We start from the raw sequence: 16,457 nt of genomic DNA, 5'->3' as shown, positions 1-16,457 counted from the left end.
CCTGGCTGGCAGCGTGCTCTCGTGAAGGTGGAATTTGGAGAACTAAATTGCCCGGGCAGCTCATTCACTTTTAATGGAGCTGAGTTCAGAGGCGGGCTTCCAGAGTCGGCCTCCAGGCCGGATTATGGTAATCACATCTGGGCAGGGGCTTTCATCAGCCCCATAACCCTGACATTTTCTCCCTGCTGACCTACACGGCCGGCACACAAATAATAATTACATATTATCGATCTCCAGAACCTACTGATTAATACGATACCTTGGATGCAGGTGCTAGGGCATATGGTTACCGAGGGGCCCATAACTCCTTAACCGAAGGAGGTATGATTATGATTTGTATACCGAGACGTTGGTCCAATTTCAACGGATCCGAATACACTCCTCCCACCTCTGGGTGATACTCGGTTTTCCTTTAATAAGCAGAAATCATAAATCACATGCATCACCATTTTAAACCATGGAGACGGTTTGGCTGGGTAGTCTGATCTCCTGCTGTGAGCTCATCCTGTCTTTTCCCAAAAGGCAGAGTGAGCTCTTTGCTGGCTCCTGGGGAAGCCTCCTCTAGCTGAACAAACTTTTGGTGTTTTACACCTCTGGCTAATTAACATCTAGGTGTCACCTGGTTCCCAGAACAGAAAAGGGAATTCATGCCTTCATGTTATTCTGCCTTCCACAGGGAATATGTCCAAGCTAAATTAACACCTCCCTCCAGGCTTTTACAGGAATTCTCTCAGCTAAGACAAATCCCCCAGCTGTTCCTAGTCAGAGGGAGACTACTACTACTCTGACCAATAGGAGGGAGGGGGGCGTTTCTGAGTTACCTGATGCTTCTCTCTGACTGGCTGGAAGGCTCTGGGTGATGTCAGAGGCAGCAGGGACCAATCAGAAACGCTGAATCTCGGCAAACTAAGGAAATAGGATTTTACCAGCTTATACTACTGTGATGGATGTGTAGTGAACAGTGCTTTATAGCACAGCGATTAAGGTATGATCCATGGGCTTTATGGCAATTTGTAATCACTGTAAAGTGTTCAATCATTTTACATGGGACCGTATGGAACCAAAAATGATTGGCTGTGAAGTGATTGATGGGGCTTTAGACCAATTAAGAGACCGCTTTCTAATAGGGAGGGGCTGTTTGATTACATCCCCCTCCCCATGTGACCAGTGATCACTATAAAAAGGCTGGTTGAAAATCAGTCTGGTTTGACTGCTATCATGAGCGGACACGCTCACTAGCTCTTTGTTATTTTATTATCTTGTATTTTATACCCTAGCACTATTGCACTTAAAGAGACTCTGTAACAAAAATTGCATCCTGTTTTTTATCATCCTACAACTTCCAAAAGCTATTCTAATGTGTTCTGGCTTACTGCAGCACGTTCTACTATCACCATCTCTGTAATAAATCAACTTATCTCTCTCTTGTCAGACTTGTCAGCCTGTGTCTGGAAGGCTGCCAAGTTCTTCAGTGTTGTGGTTCTGTGATGCATCTCCCCCCTCCAGGCCCCTCTATGTACACTGCCTGTGTATTATTTAGATTAGGGCAGCTTCTCTCTTATCTTTTACAAGCTGGATAAATCCTCCTCTGAGCTGGCTGGGCTTTCACATACTGAGGAATTATATACAGGCAGAGCTGTCTGCACTCTGCAGGAAGAAACAGCCTGACACTTCAGTGGAAGATAGCTGCAGGGGGAAAGAAACACACAAATGATCTCTTGAGATTCAAAAGGAAGGCTGTATACAGCCTGCTTGTGTATGAATGTATTTTCTATGTGTGGACATACTGTACATCAACCTACTTCCTGTTTTGGTGGCCATTTTGTTTGTTTATAAACAAACTTTTTAAAACTGTTTTTAACCACTTTTAATGCGGCGAGGAGCGGCGAAATTGTGACAGAGGGTAATAGGAGATGTCCCCTAACGCACTGCTACGTTTACTTTTGTGCGATTTTAACAATACAGATTCTCTTTAAAGCACATTATGTCTTCCCTTGAAAAAGCTTCATTTTAGAAGTGAAACATGTTGGGTTTATTTTTGGTGGGGGGTATTGTGTAATATACTTTATGATATTGCTGAGCTGAAGGGGTGTGATGGCAATCATATTGTTGTACTTATAATGTACCCCTAGCTCAGTTATTTACACAGAGTATGTATTTGTTATGAAAGCAGTTAGTTAGTGAATTTTATAAATCATTATTAAAAAGTTAAGTTTTATTAACAGTCCCCTCATATAGAGGGTACTCTGTTGTTCATTTAGGATTTCAGGTGCTGTGAAGGTCAGAGGGAGACTACACATCACATCTTGGTTTAACGATTTGTGTCGCAAACCGACCACAATTGCGTTTTGGCCGACTGGGCGTCGCCCGGTGTCACAGATTATATGAAGTGAGCCTAGTAACGCGTAGAGTTGAGCCGAAATTTTCGTAATTTCGCATTACTATAATTACGCATGCGAAATTTGCGATTACGATGCGAAATTACGGTAGTGTAATTGCCATTAAAATCGTAATTGAAAATACCGTAAGCGTAATTTTCAACACGTAATTTCCCGTTTCGTTCATGCCGTAATTTCGCATTAAACGCTACCGTAATTTCGCATTAAACCGTAACGCTCCATATAGTATAAAAAAGCCGCCGACTTTAAGGGTTAATAGCAAAGCCCCCTTAAATGCTAAGAGCCTCAAAAAGACCTTATAGTTTTTGAGAAAATCGATGTTAAAGTTTCAAAGTAAAAATGTATACATTTAAAAACCCGCCGACTTTAACGGTTAATAGCAAAGCCTGCTTAAAGTTTAGGAACACCAAATTCCTAGGGTATATTAAGGGGATCAGTGGGAATAAGAGGAAACATTTTTTTTTCAAAAAAACCTTATAGTTTTTGAGAAAATCGATTTTTAAGTTTCAAGGGCAAAAATGTCTTTTAAATGCGGAAAATGTCAGTTTTTTTTGCACAGGTAACAATAGTGTATTATTTTCATAGATTCCCCCAAGTGGGAAGAGTTTTACTTACTTCGTTCTGAGTGTGGGAAATATAAAAAAAAAAACGACGTGGGGTCCCCCCTCCCAGACCTCTTTAACCCCTTGTCCCCCATGCAGGCTGGGATAGCCAGAATGCGGAGCACCGGCCGCGTGGGGCTCCGCACCCTGACTATACCAGCCCGCATGGTCCATGGATTGGGGGGTCTCGGAAGGGGAGGGGCAGCCAAGCTTTCCCCTCCCCTCCGAGCCCTTGTCCAATCCAAGGACAAGGGGCTCTTCTCCACCTCCGATGGGCGGTGGAGGTAGAGGCCGCGATTTCCTGGGGGGGTTCATGGTGGAATCTGGGAGCGGCGAGTGACGTCGGGTGCGGCGTAGTTACAATGGAACAAAGTTGTTACATTATAATAACTTTGTTACATTGTAACTGATAGAACATTTACGAGGATATTGCGAGGGATCATTTATTTAAAGGGACAGGTAAGTATTAATGGTTAATTAAGAATATTAAAGGACTTTTTTCGTGGTTATGTTTTTTGTTCAATTAAAATACTTTTTCTAAGTGTTTGTGTGTTTATTTACTTTTAACTCTTAAAGGAAATGGGTAAGGGGTACAAGTACCTCTATACTCATGTCTCCTGGGAGGGGGGGTGGGCATCTGGGGGACCCCTTTTTAAAGGGGACTCCCAGATTCCACCATGAACCCCCCCCAGGAAATCGCGGCCTCCACCTCCACCGCCCATCGGAGGTGGAGAAGAGCCCCTTGTCCTTGGATTGGACAAGGGCTCAGAGGGGGAGGGGAAAGCTTGGCTGCCCCTCCCCTTCCGAGACCCCCCAATCCATGGACCATGCAGGCTGGTATAGTCAGGGTGCGGAGCCCCACGCGGCCGGTGCTCCGCATTCCGGCTATCCCATGCATGGGGGACAAGGGGTTAAAGAGGTCTGAGAGGGGGGACCCCACGTCGTTTTTTTTTATATTTCCCACACTCAGAACGAAGTAAGTAAAACTCTTCCCACTTGGGGGAATCTATGAAAATAATACACTATTGCTACCTGTGCAAAAAAACCTGACATTTTCCGCATTTAAAAGACATTTTTGCCCTTGAAACTTAAAAATCAATTTTCTCAAAAACTATAAGGTCTTTTTGAAAAAAAAATTTTTCCTCTTATTCCCACTGATCCCCTTAATATACCCTAGGAATTTGGTGTTCCTAAACTTTAAGCAGGCTTTGCTATTAACCGTTAAAGTCGGCGGGTTTTTCAATGTATACATTTTTACTTTGAAACTTTAACATCGATTTTCTCAAAAACTATAAGGTCTTTTTGAAAAAAAATTTTTTCCTCTTATTCCTCCTGATCTCCTTAATATATTCTCCAAATTTGAGGCTCTTAGCATTTAAGGGGGCTTTGCTATTAACCCTTAAAGTTGGCGGCTACCTAACATTGATCCATGCGTCAACGTTTCCGCTTGGGAGCATGGCCATACGCATTAATTTCGTAATACCCACTGTAATGCGAAAATTACGCTTACGCGAAATTTCGCGAAATCCTTCATTACGATTATGTACTTACGGCCATAATCGTAATTACACTAATTACGCGAAATTTCGCGAAATCGTAATTACGTCATTACGCTCATCTCTAGTAAATAAACCCCCAGCTCCGCAGAGCCTGTCCTAGCACCCAGGTCATACAGATACTCATCAATGGCTCGATCTAGTTCAAACATCATGAGCATGGAATTGCAGTAAGTCTGGCTGTCGCAAATTAAGCGCCTTTACCATCGTGTTGTTTCCCTGCTGAATCTCAGCAAGGTGTGCCCTGGCCGTTTATTAATGCTCAAAATGGCCACACACCTTCCTGAATTGCCGAGGACATCCTGAAAGCCTGGTTACTTAGACACAAAGCGTTGTGCAATTAGATTTAGAACATGTGCCATGCAGGGCACGTGTTAACTTGCCCAAATTCAGTGCTGCCGACAGATTGCTTCAGTTGTCATACACCACTTTTCCGATCGCCAGCAGGGAAGGATCTGGGGGGGGGGGGGGGGGGGGGGCAAGCGGGTATCTTGCCCCAGGCGCAGTTTGTTGTATTCTTAAAAAAGGCCACAAAATGAATGGCGGTTTAGGCGCCAAAACCTGACCTTGCCCCAGGCGCAACTTGATCTTGAACCGTCCCTGATCGCCAGCTGGTGCGGGGTCAGCCACCGATCCACCTGTAAGTTTATAGCGGACAGGAGTGCTTGTCTGGTGTGACTCTTGGCTTTCATGCAAGTCATCCCCAAGACCAGTGGTGCTCATCTGGATTCCGGATATCTGGATTATCCGGATATCCGAACTTTTTTCAGCTATCCGATTCGGATTTGGAATCATAATAGAACTATGCTGCTATTTGGTCGCATACCCGGATATCTGCAAATATCCGCGCGGATATCCGAATCCGAATACTGTAACTAAGGAGATGATGTCATTGAGCCAATCAGAGGGCTCCCAGCAGAAGCCCTAGCAACCAATCACAGAAGTGAACCCTGGCCAGCCCCTCCTGACCTCATTGAGCCAATCAGAGGGCTCCCAGCCTAAGCCCTAGCACCCAATCACAAAAAGGAACCCTGGCCAGGCCCCCCTGTATAATGAGGGCTGCCATGATAAGAAATATTGTCCTTGCTTGTCACTGCTCACTGAGAGACATGCTCCAGTTCTGCTGACCTAGCAAGTGCTGTATACAGTGATAAACCTAAAGCTGTTCAGTGATTAACACCTTCACTATCACTACACTATTGTTATATTGTTTATTAGGTAGCTAGCTTGATTACATTCAGTGACAGTGTGTGCTGCAGGCTTGTCTGTGTGTGTGCTGTGCACAGACCAGGCCAGCTGCTGGCCTGCTAATAGCCTTAGCTACAGTATAGGTTAGGTTAGTGAATAGGATTACTGTGTTATTGTGTAGTTAGTAGTGTAGTAATGCAGTCAGTGCTAGTTAGTTGTTAGAGTAGTAGTACTACTGTGTTAGCTTACTACAGAACTGCTGTGCTGCTGAGCAGTGCCAGTGTGACAGTTAGTGTGCACTACTGTCTTCTCCTCTGCTGTCTGACTGTCACTCGGCACATGGCACTTGGCACGTAGCACTTGGCATGTGGCACCTGCCAAGTGCCACTTCCGGCATGCTCCTGGCAGACGTTACACCTGCTGCTGCTGCATTGCCCTGCTCCTGCTGCCTTTGCTGCTCCCACCGCCAGGGTGCCACAGGCCACTGCTGCTGCTGTGCTGATACCGCCTATATTTAACCCAAAACACAATTGCTGCGTAATTTTTTGGAGGGGTCTGGGCTGAAAACTGTCATGTCCCAGTTGTGCGGTTGGACTTGTTTGGACACAATGTGGGCTGCACGACCGCTGTCCGGAACCTAGTCTTGATGTTAATTGACAGCCATTTTTTGGTGGGGGGGGGGGGGGGGGGGTAGATTTGAAGTCCCTTTAAAAAAACATGATGCTACATGCCTCATTTACCCTAAAAAAAAATTCTAAAAGCAATTTAATGGCAACTTCCGGTTTTCTAGTCGGATATCCGAATCTGCCCAGATATCCCAGATAATGTGTTCAGATATCCGCATGTACGTGGATATTTGAACGTTCGGATTTGGATATCTGGATCAATTCGGATTTTGAAAAGGGATATCCGAGCAGCACTACCCAAGACGGCGTGACATAGTCGTACCTGGGATGTGAAGGAGGCCCTGAGGAGCTGGGGGTGTGCAGTTGTAGTAGAGTAGGTATCAAAAGAGAACAAAAAATGGCACTTATGATGGGGTTTATTGTACAAGCTACTGTACCTGCAGCACTAGCAGTGTTCACACCTGTGCCATGCAGATGGAAGTCAGTGCACTGGACATTCACTGGACGCAGAGAACTGCAATATAACAATATCAAAAAAAGAACGAAAATAGCACTTACAGAGGCTTGCAAAAGTATTCGGCCCCCTTGAAGTTTTCCACATTTTGTCACATTACTGCCACAAACATGAATCAATTTTATTGGAATTCCACGTGAAAGACCAATACAAAGTGGTATACATGTGAGAAGTGGAATTCCAAACATTTTTTACAAATCAATAACTGCAAAGTGCGGTGTGCGTAATTATTCAGCCCCCTTTGGTCTGAGTGCAGTCAGTTGCCCATAGACATTGCCTGATGAGTGCTAATGACTAAATAGAGTGCACCTGTGTGTAATCTAATGTCAGTACAAATACAGCTGCTCTGTGATGGAAGAGAATCTTGTGAGCAACAACACCATGAAGTCCAAAGAACACACCAGACAGGTCAGGGATAAAGTTATTGAGAAATTTAAAGAAGGCTTAGGCTACAAAAAGATTTCCAAAGCCTTGAACATCCCAAGGAGCACTGTTCAAGCGATCATTCAGAAATGGAAGGAGTATGGCACAACTGTAAACCTACCAAATGTGGCTACAAAGGGCACAGAAACCTTGTAGCCGAATCAAAAATATGGGCTACAAAGGAGCGCCCTACTGTACAGTGACCAGATTTTTCTGGGTTCAACCTAGGACGGCCGAAAAATGGGCGTGTGTGTGGGAGGGGGGATTCCGAAAAATGGGCGTGGCCATGACATTGTATGGGCGGAGCGTAACCGTAACCCCAAAGCAGCAGATATAACCAACTATGGCCATTAAATAATAAATGCAGCAACAGTTACCCCAGACACCAGAAAATAAGTGCAAACAAACAACGTGGGCAACATTTCAGCAGAAAATAAATGCAATGTGGGCAACATGTCAGCAGAAAATAACGCAATGTGGGCAACATGTCAGCAGAAAATAACACAAAATGTGGGCAACATTTCAGTTGAAAGTAACGCAAAATTTGGGCCACATTTCAGCAGAAAATAATGCAATGTGGGCATCATTTCACCTGCAAAGAAAAAGAATTTACTCACCTAACAGAAGTCTCCTCTCCCGCCGGCCTCTGGCGTACAGCACCCCGGACGATCTTGCTCCTGCATATCTCCCGCTCAAATTCAGGGCTTTGGATGCCATCTTCCCGTAGCCCTGCTCTGCCTGCCGGAAGACTATGCAGGCTGGAGCGGGGCTGCGGGCTATGAACTGGCGCAGCGTCTATTAGACACCGCGGCCAGTTCATGCAATCGTACAATGGACAGAGTCCCGAGGCCGGGACATCCCACGGCTAAAAGTGGGACATTTCCCGGGACCTAGCGCAGCCTGGGACAGGGGACCCCAAATCCGGGACCTGTCCCGGGTAAAGCGGGACGTATGGTCACCATACCTACTGTAGCCGAACGTAAAAATATGGACTACAAAGGGGCGCCCTACTATAGCTGAACGTAGCCAAATAAAATGTGGGCTACCAAGGGGCGCCCGCTTGTAGCCGATACCAAAACTCGGGCGCCCTTTTTACTACCTTGTAGCCAATATTTGCAGAAATAACATTGATGTCTATGGCGGCGCCCTTTTCATACACGCAGCTCATTTCAACTGATTCCGGTCCAGGAGTGAGCTGTAGCTGAATGGCTGCCTTGTGCCTGCTGAATTTGGAGTGAGGGTCAAAGTTTGGCTCCATGATGATGTATAGAGGGCAGGTCAAACACGCCATGTGTTCGCCTGAGGGGGCAGGCGCGAACAACCATTCTTCACCATCAACTATTCCCCAGGCCAACAGTTCAGACCATCTCTTCAAACCTCCCCTTGGGCACAGCATTTGTATAGGTGGTAGCTAAAGCCTAGTATACACCTTAAATTTTGATTGTCCAATTTTACCATCTCTGTATAACGTGCAGGTCGAAAGATATTAACCATCTTAGCGGTATGGACGAGCTCAGCTCGTCCATCACCGCCGATGGCTGCCGCTCAGGCCCTGCTGGGCCGATTTCCATCAAATAAAGTGCAGCACACGCAGCCGGCACTTTGCCAGCCGCGTGTGCTGCCCGATCGCCGCCGCTCTGCGGCGATCCGCCGCGAGCAGCGGCGAAAGAGGGTCCCCCCAGCCGCCTGAGCCCTGCGCAGCCGGAACAAATAGTTCCGGCCAGCGCTAAGGGCTGGATCGGAGGCGGCTGACGTCAGGACGTCGGCTGACGTCCATGACGTCACTCCGCTCGTCGCCATGGCGACAGGAGAAGCCAAACACGGAAGGCTGCTCATTGCGGCCTTCTGTGTTACTTCTGGCTGCCAGAGGCGATCGGAAGAACGACTCCGGAGCGCCATCTAGTGGGCTTTCATGCAGCCAACTTTCAGTTGGCTGCATGAAATAGATTTTTTTTATTTAAAAAAACCCCTACCGCAGCCGCCCTGGCGATCTTAATAGAACGCCAGGGTGGTTAAATACTATAGATTGTGTAGGTAAGCTTTCATTCTACACGGAGGCAGTAAAATTGGGCAGTGATTGGCCAAACAAAAATGAAGGTTTGTACCAGGCTTAAGTAGTCTGGGGAATTTCGTCTGCAGGGTCATAGAAGCCCCCCCCTCTTCCCCCCTGCCCTTTATAAATGTGTAATTTGGTACACCTACAATAGCCATACAGTACACTCATCGAAATTTTCCTATTTGATCGCCAGCAGATTCAGTCACTCTGACTTTTGATCAATTTAGACCCAAAATCGATCAAAAGTATCAGTGGGATAGGACATAAAATCTCAGATAGGTGATTTGAAAGTGAAAAAAATAAATAAATATATATCTCAGATCGGGGCAGAAGCAGTGGACGATTGATGGCCCGTATTGTTGCACTGCATTACACAGAGAAAAACTTTGAGTTGATCGATTTTAAATAGATTTCTTGCTGGAATATATTGAAAACTGGTGCGGTATTAATTAATCCCTCACTGATCAGATTCGGATCAAAGAGGTATTGAACATTTTGTTACATCGTGTCAATTTGTGAGTGTATGGCTAGGTTAGACTTCTACCTGGCCACCTGTTGTATGAACAAAGGATTTTTTGGGCCTAGCACAGGCTCTACATAATGCATACCGATGTTTTACTAGCTAAGCAATTCTCCACAACTCTAAAAATAACATAAGTCTGTGAGGGTGGAAACCAGAAGATAGACCATATTCTGCATATTGCCTAATGTGCAACTTCCCCAAAACATTTAGTTTCGGCTGCTGTCTGCTCAGTCACTGGATGGACGTTGCTGGAGGACGATGCTGCGGACACTCTGGCTCGTTCTGATCTTTTGGAAATGTAAGTTGAAATCTCTACTATACTATTCCTCCATCATCAGGTCTGGTGCTCCATGTGTTTGAAAAAGGGGAGAATAGATGGAAGCAGCAGATTTGGGCGCATGAGACAAGTGGACAAAAAGGGCGCCCCATTCACTCCCATTATAAATATCGTTTAATGGGCGCCAAACAGGGAAAAAAGGGCGCCGGAGATTATTAACGTTTTACAAACGGCGCCCGGAGATTTTTAATGTTTTATAACTGTGCTTGTGATGATTTACGCTTAGAAAATGAGGCTGTGACGAATAACGTTTATAAAAATACTAAACATATTTATCCTATTTAATTAAAACATTATTTAACATTTTAACCCTTACTGTTGTAAAACATAATTATTCACAAAATAAAGTGATCAGTACGTAACGTAAATTGCAATATATTTTTTACAATCACTATTTGTAAAACATTTCTAAAACATTATTATCCACCCCAAAATTTTTTTTAAATATTTTTATTTAAATTTTTCATTAATGTTTGTAAAACATTATTATCCATAGGGGGTCTTAGGTTTAGGCACCACCAGGGGGGTCTTAGGTTTAGGCACCACCAGGGGGGGTCTTAGGTTTAGGCACCACCATGGGGGTCTTAGGTTTAGGCACCACCAGGGGGGTCTTAGGTTTAGGCACCACCAGGAGGGTCTTAGGTTTAGGCACCACCAGGGGGGTCTTAGGTTTAGGCACTACCAGGGGGGTCTTAGGTTTAGGCACCACCAGGGGGTCTAGGGGTTAGGGATAGGTACAGGGAGGGTTCTGTGTGAGAGTAGGGTTAGGTATAGTTTTAGTACAATTTTAATAATACTAATCAACAGATATTATGAATGTACTTATTAATATCATTGTTATAAACAATATTTTCACATTTTATTATAATAATAAACGATAAATCAAGATTATTCATAACAATATATAATTATAATGTTTAAACAAATAATACTGTTTTTTTAACAAACGTAATTATAAGTTTCCGTTTAGAAACAGGGAAGATTAACGTTTTAAGAATTGCCGATTTCATACACATTATTGAATTATTTATAAATTCTTAAAACACTATTTGTAAATGAAATTCTACACAATATTTTTATAAACGATAATACTGCTTATCGTTTACACCACGCGCCCTTTTTTCCCGACGCCCTTTTTTGATGTACGCGAATAGATACCCATCAGCTCTGATCTGTACTGCAAAAACAACAGGCAGAAGCTGAACGACTCTTACTGAGATGACTACATTTGTTAAAATTAATTTCTGCCATTTTGACAAATATTTTGACACCTTGAAATACTAAATGATTGTTGCTTTGGTTAGATTGGTGTAGGTTTTTTTTTTAATGGGCAGGGGTGCAGCTGAAGTTTCTGCGACCCATAATTTGCACCCCCCTCCAGTCTGAGGCCCAAAGGCTCTTCCCCACCCAGTATAGGTAACCAAAGGTGTCCCCTCCCGTATAGGCCCTTTGTTTAAGTGGGAGTATGTAGCTCCCTGCTGCCTCCTTATCCCCAGCACTCACAGACCATCAGCTTAGCGCTGACCTCAAAGAGCTGCACAGTAACTTCCTGGGCAAGCAGCACCCCTGTTATGGCATAGGTAGAAAGGAACTGTGGGACTACCCTTTTTCCAGGACCTTCCATTCTACACCTAGGAGTGTGTTCATACAAAAAGACACCTGGAAATTTGGGTGCCCAGTAATGCAGATAGTAAAATATTGGTAGTACCAGCCTAATGTCTGAAATCTAACATCCCCTACACACTTCTGCAAAGAATAAAACCCAATTCTCGTGCACTGCCATAGGCACCAACAGAAATATCGTGATTTGGGTGCCCGCTATTTACCGGGCACCCAAATACCGATAAGATACATTGGTGCCACCCAATAAGTCCACTTACCGCATGTGCATAAATTTACCATGTACTGCCATGGCTCTTCCTTTCAGCCTGCTCCTCTAAGTGTTTTGTACTGCCATGTCTCCACCTATCAGTGTCCCTGTGCTGCCATGTTGCCTCCTTCTAGCCTGCACCTAATAGTGTTACTGTGCTGCCATGCCTCCTTTTTCTTCCACCCTGCACCCATCGACTATCACGCCCAGGGCAGTTTCTAGGCTAAATTGCATCCAAGGCGAGGGTATAGAAATTGCACCCCCTCCCCCCACCCCTGTGGACTCACGCAAACCCTTCCTCTTTAGGGACAGTCACACAGCCACAGGTCACAAGTACATCTGCCTACTCACTAGTGATCATCCAGGAGGACGCAGGGACTAGGAGAACACAAAAGGGGAATAGAACCCGGAAAGCTGATTACTCCATGGGCGCCATGCACTGACAGCCTGCAGTATCGCTACACGCAGTGGTGACGTGATGATGGCTTGACATCAGATGCAGGCAGCCCAGGAGGAGTCAAGAAAGGTGATCGCGCTGGTAACCTTTCTTCTTCCATTTGGCTGCACCACGCATCATCAGTTCCCTATTGGTGATGTCCTTCTGCTTGCGCCCCCCCTTCTACTTGCCGGTCTGCGCCCAGCCCAAGAAACGGCTCTGATCACGCCTCCACTTTCCAGCCTAAGAGTGCCCTATACTACCATACTGCCTTCCTAGAGCCTACAGCAATCTGTGTTTATAGGCTGCCATGCTGCCTCCCTTCATCCTGCATCTAGCACTGTCCCTGTGCTGACATACATCTTTCTTCCCCACTGCACTCTACATCTATCAGTCATGTGTAACAACTAACAAGGGGGATAAATGGTTAGCTCATCTACTAAACTGTAATTGGTCACAAAAATATAGTGTCAATGCTATTTAATCTTATGCAATACTAATTACTTATTTTTCACCTTTTTAGTTAATGGCGGCCATCTTCAGTATTGGGGTAAGATATTTTTATTCTTTTGTATTGGATGATACATAGTTACATAGTTATTTTGGTTGAAAAAAGACATACGTCCATCGAGTTCAACCAGTATAAAGTACAACACCAGCCCGTCCCCCACATACCCCTGTTGATCCAGAGGAAGGCGAAAAAAACCCTTACAAAGCATGGTCCAATTAGCCCCTAAAAGGAAAAATTCCTTCCCGACTCCAGATGGCAATCAGATAAAATCCCTGGATCAACATCATTAGGCATGACCTAGTAATTGTAGCCATGGATGTCTTTCAACGCAAGGAAAGCATCTAAGCCCCCTTTAAATGCAGGTATAGAGTTTGCCACAACGACTTCCTGTGGCAATGCATTCCACATCTTAATCACTCTCACTGTAAAGAACTCTTTCCTAAATAAATGGCTAAAACGTTTTTCCTCCATGCGCAGATCATATCCTCTAGGCCTTTTGAGAAGGCCTAGGGACAAAAAGCTCATCCGCCAAGCTATTATATTGCCCTCTGATGTATTTATACATGTTAATTAGATCCCCTCTAAGGCGTCTTTTCTCTAGACTAAATAAACCCAGTTTATCTAACCTTTCTTGGTAAGTGAGACCTTCCATCCCATGTATCAATTTTGTTGCTCGTCTCTGCACCTGCTCTAAAACTGCAATATCTTTTTTGTAATGTGGTGCCCAGAACTGAATTCCATATTCCAGATGTGGCCTTACTAGAGAGTTAAACAGGGGCAATATTATGCTAGCATCTCGAGTTTTTATTTCCCTTTTAATGCATCCCAAAATTTTGTTAGCTTTAGCTGCAGCTGCTTGGCATTGAGTACGATTATTTAACTTGTTGTCGATGAATACTCCTAAGTCCTTCTCCAAGTTTGATGTCCCCAACTGTATCCCATTTATTTTGTATGGTGCTAGACCATTAGTACGTCCAAAATGCATGACTTTACATTTTTCAACATTGAATTTCATCTGCCATGTATGTGTCCATATAGCCATCCTATCCAGATCCTGTTGCAAAATGACACTATCTTCCTGAGAGTTGATGATTCTGCACAATTTTGTATCATCTGCAAAAATAGCAGCATTGCTCAGTACTGCATCTACTAGGTCATTAATAAATAAATTGAAGAGCACTGGACCCAGAACAGACCCCTGTGGTACCCCACTGCTAACAGTCTCCCATTTTGAGTACGATCCATTGACCACAATCTTTGTTTTCTGTCCATTAGCCAGTTCCCTATCCAGGCATGCACACAGACTCTTCCCCAGTAGTGTTGGGCGAACACCTAGATGTTCGGGTTCGCGATGTTCGGGTGTTCGCGCCGAACTCCGAACATAATGGAAGTCAATGGGGACCCGAACTTTCATGCTTTGTAAAGCTTCCTTACATGCTACATACCCCAAATTAGCAGGGTATGTGCACCTTGGGAGTGGGTACAAGAGGAAAAAAAATATTTGAAAAAGAGCTTATAGTTTTTGAGAAAATTTATTGTAAAGTTTCAAAGGAAAAACTGTCTTTTAAATGCTGAAAATGTCATGTTTCTTTGCACAGGTAACATGCTTTTTACCGCCATGCAGTCATAAATGTAATAAAGAGAAGAGGTTCCATAAACAGGGACCGGTAACGCTAACCCAGCAGCAGCAGCAGCACACGTGATGGAACAGGAGGAGGCGCAGGAGAGAAGGCCACGCTTTTTGAGACACAACAACCCAGGCCTTGCATGAGGACAAGAAGCGTGCGGATAGCATGCTTTTTACCGCCATGCAGTCATAAATGTAATAAAGAGAAGAGGTTCCATAAACAGGGACCGGTAACGCTAACCCAGCAGCAGCAGCAGCACACGTGATGGAACAGGAGGAGGCGCAGGAGGAGAAGGCCATGCTTTTTGAGACACAACAACCCAGGCCTTGCATGAGGACAAGAAGCGTGCGGATAGCATGCTTTTTACCGCCATGCAGTCATAAATGAAATAAAGAGAAGAGGTTCCATAAACAGGGACCGGTAACGCTAACCCAGCAGCAGCACACGTGATGGAACAGGAGGAGGCGCAGGAGGAGAAGGCCACGCTTTTTGAGACACAACAACCCAGGCCTTGCATGAGGACAAGAAGCGTGCGGATAGCATGCTTTTTACCGCCATGCAGTCATAAATGAAATAAAGAGAAGAGGTTCCATAAACAGGGACCGGTAACGCTAACCCAGCAGCAGCAGCAGCACACGTGATGGAACAGGAGGAGGCGCAGGAGGAGAAGGCCACGCTTTGAGACACAACAACCCAGGCTTTGCATGAGGACAAGAAGCGTGCGGATAGCATGCTTTTTACCGCCATGCAGTCATAAATGTAATAAAGAGAAGAGGTTCCATAAACAGGGACCGGTAACGCTAACCCAGCAGCAGCAGCCACACACGTGATGGAACAGGAGGAGGCGCAGGAGGAGAAGGCCACGCTTTGAGACACAACAACCCAGGCCTTGCATGAGGACAAGAAGTGTGCGGATAGCATGCTTTTTACCGCCATGCAGTCATAAATGTAATAAAGAGAAGAGGTTCCATAAACAGGGACCGGTAACGCTAACCCAGCAGCAGCAGCACACGTGATGGAACAGGAGCAGGCGCAGGAGGAGAAGGCCATGCTTTTTGAGACACAACAACCCAGGCCTTGCATGAGGACAAAAAGCGTGCGGATATAGCAGCAATGCTTTTTGCCGCCATGCAGTCATAAATGTAGGTTCAATAAACAGGGACCGGAAACGCTAGACCATCCCAGATGTTCATTGGTCATGTTACTTGGTTGGGGTCCTGGAGTGTTGCGTAGTCGTTTCCAATCCAGGATTGATTCATTTTAATTTGAGTCAGACGGTCTGCATTTTCTGTGGAGAGGCGGATACGCCGATCTGTGACGATGCCTCCGGCAGCACTGAAACAGCGTTCCGACATAACGCTGGCTGCCGGGCAAGCCAGCACCTCTATTGCGTACATTGCCAGTTCGTGCCAGGTGTCTAGCTTCGATACCCAATAGTTGAAGGGTGCAGATGGATTGTTAGACACAGCTACGCCATCTGACATGTAGTCCTTGACCATCTTCTCCAGACGATCGGTGTTGGAGGTGGATCTGCACGCTTGCTGTTCAGTGGGCTGCTGCTGCATGGGTGTCAGAAAATTTTCCCACTCCAAGGACACTGCCGATACCATTCCCTTTTGGGCACTAGCTGCGGCTTGTGTTGTTTGCTGCCCTCCTAGTCGTCCTGGGTTTGCGGAAGTCAGTCTGTCGGCGTACAACTGGCTAGAGGAGGGGGAGGATGTCAATCTCCTCTCTAAAGTCTCCACAAGGGCCTGCTGGTATTCTTCCATTTTGACCTGTCTGGCTCTT

The 16,457-nt window shown here is 45.3% G+C and overlaps 1 protein-coding gene across 2 annotated transcripts in view; it reads left to right on the top strand.

The window, feature by feature from the left end:
• The first annotated feature begins 899 nt into the window (after nt 1-899).
• The window catches only part of LOC137542569 (allergin-1-like), a 122,968-nt gene continuing 107,410 nt past the window's right edge, over nt 900-16,457 (top strand). For both annotated transcript variants that reach the window (XM_068264592.1, XM_068264591.1), the window contains exons 1-3: nt 900-985; nt 10,098-10,185; nt 13,054-13,080. In XM_068264592.1, the coding sequence (XP_068120693.1) occupies nt 10,146-10,185; nt 13,054-13,080 (67 nt within the window). In that variant the 5' untranslated portion in view covers nt 900-985; nt 10,098-10,145. The remainder of the gene's footprint in view (nt 986-10,097; nt 10,186-13,053; nt 13,081-16,457) is intronic.

Source organism: Hyperolius riggenbachi, chromosome 12, assembly GCF_040937935.1.
Source record: "Hyperolius riggenbachi isolate aHypRig1 chromosome 12, aHypRig1.pri, whole genome shotgun sequence".
NCBI lineage: Eukaryota > Metazoa > Chordata > Amphibia > Anura > Hyperoliidae > Hyperolius > Hyperolius riggenbachi.
Note: the sequence above shows the minus strand (reverse complement) of the source record. Positions and strands in the feature narration are given on the sequence as shown.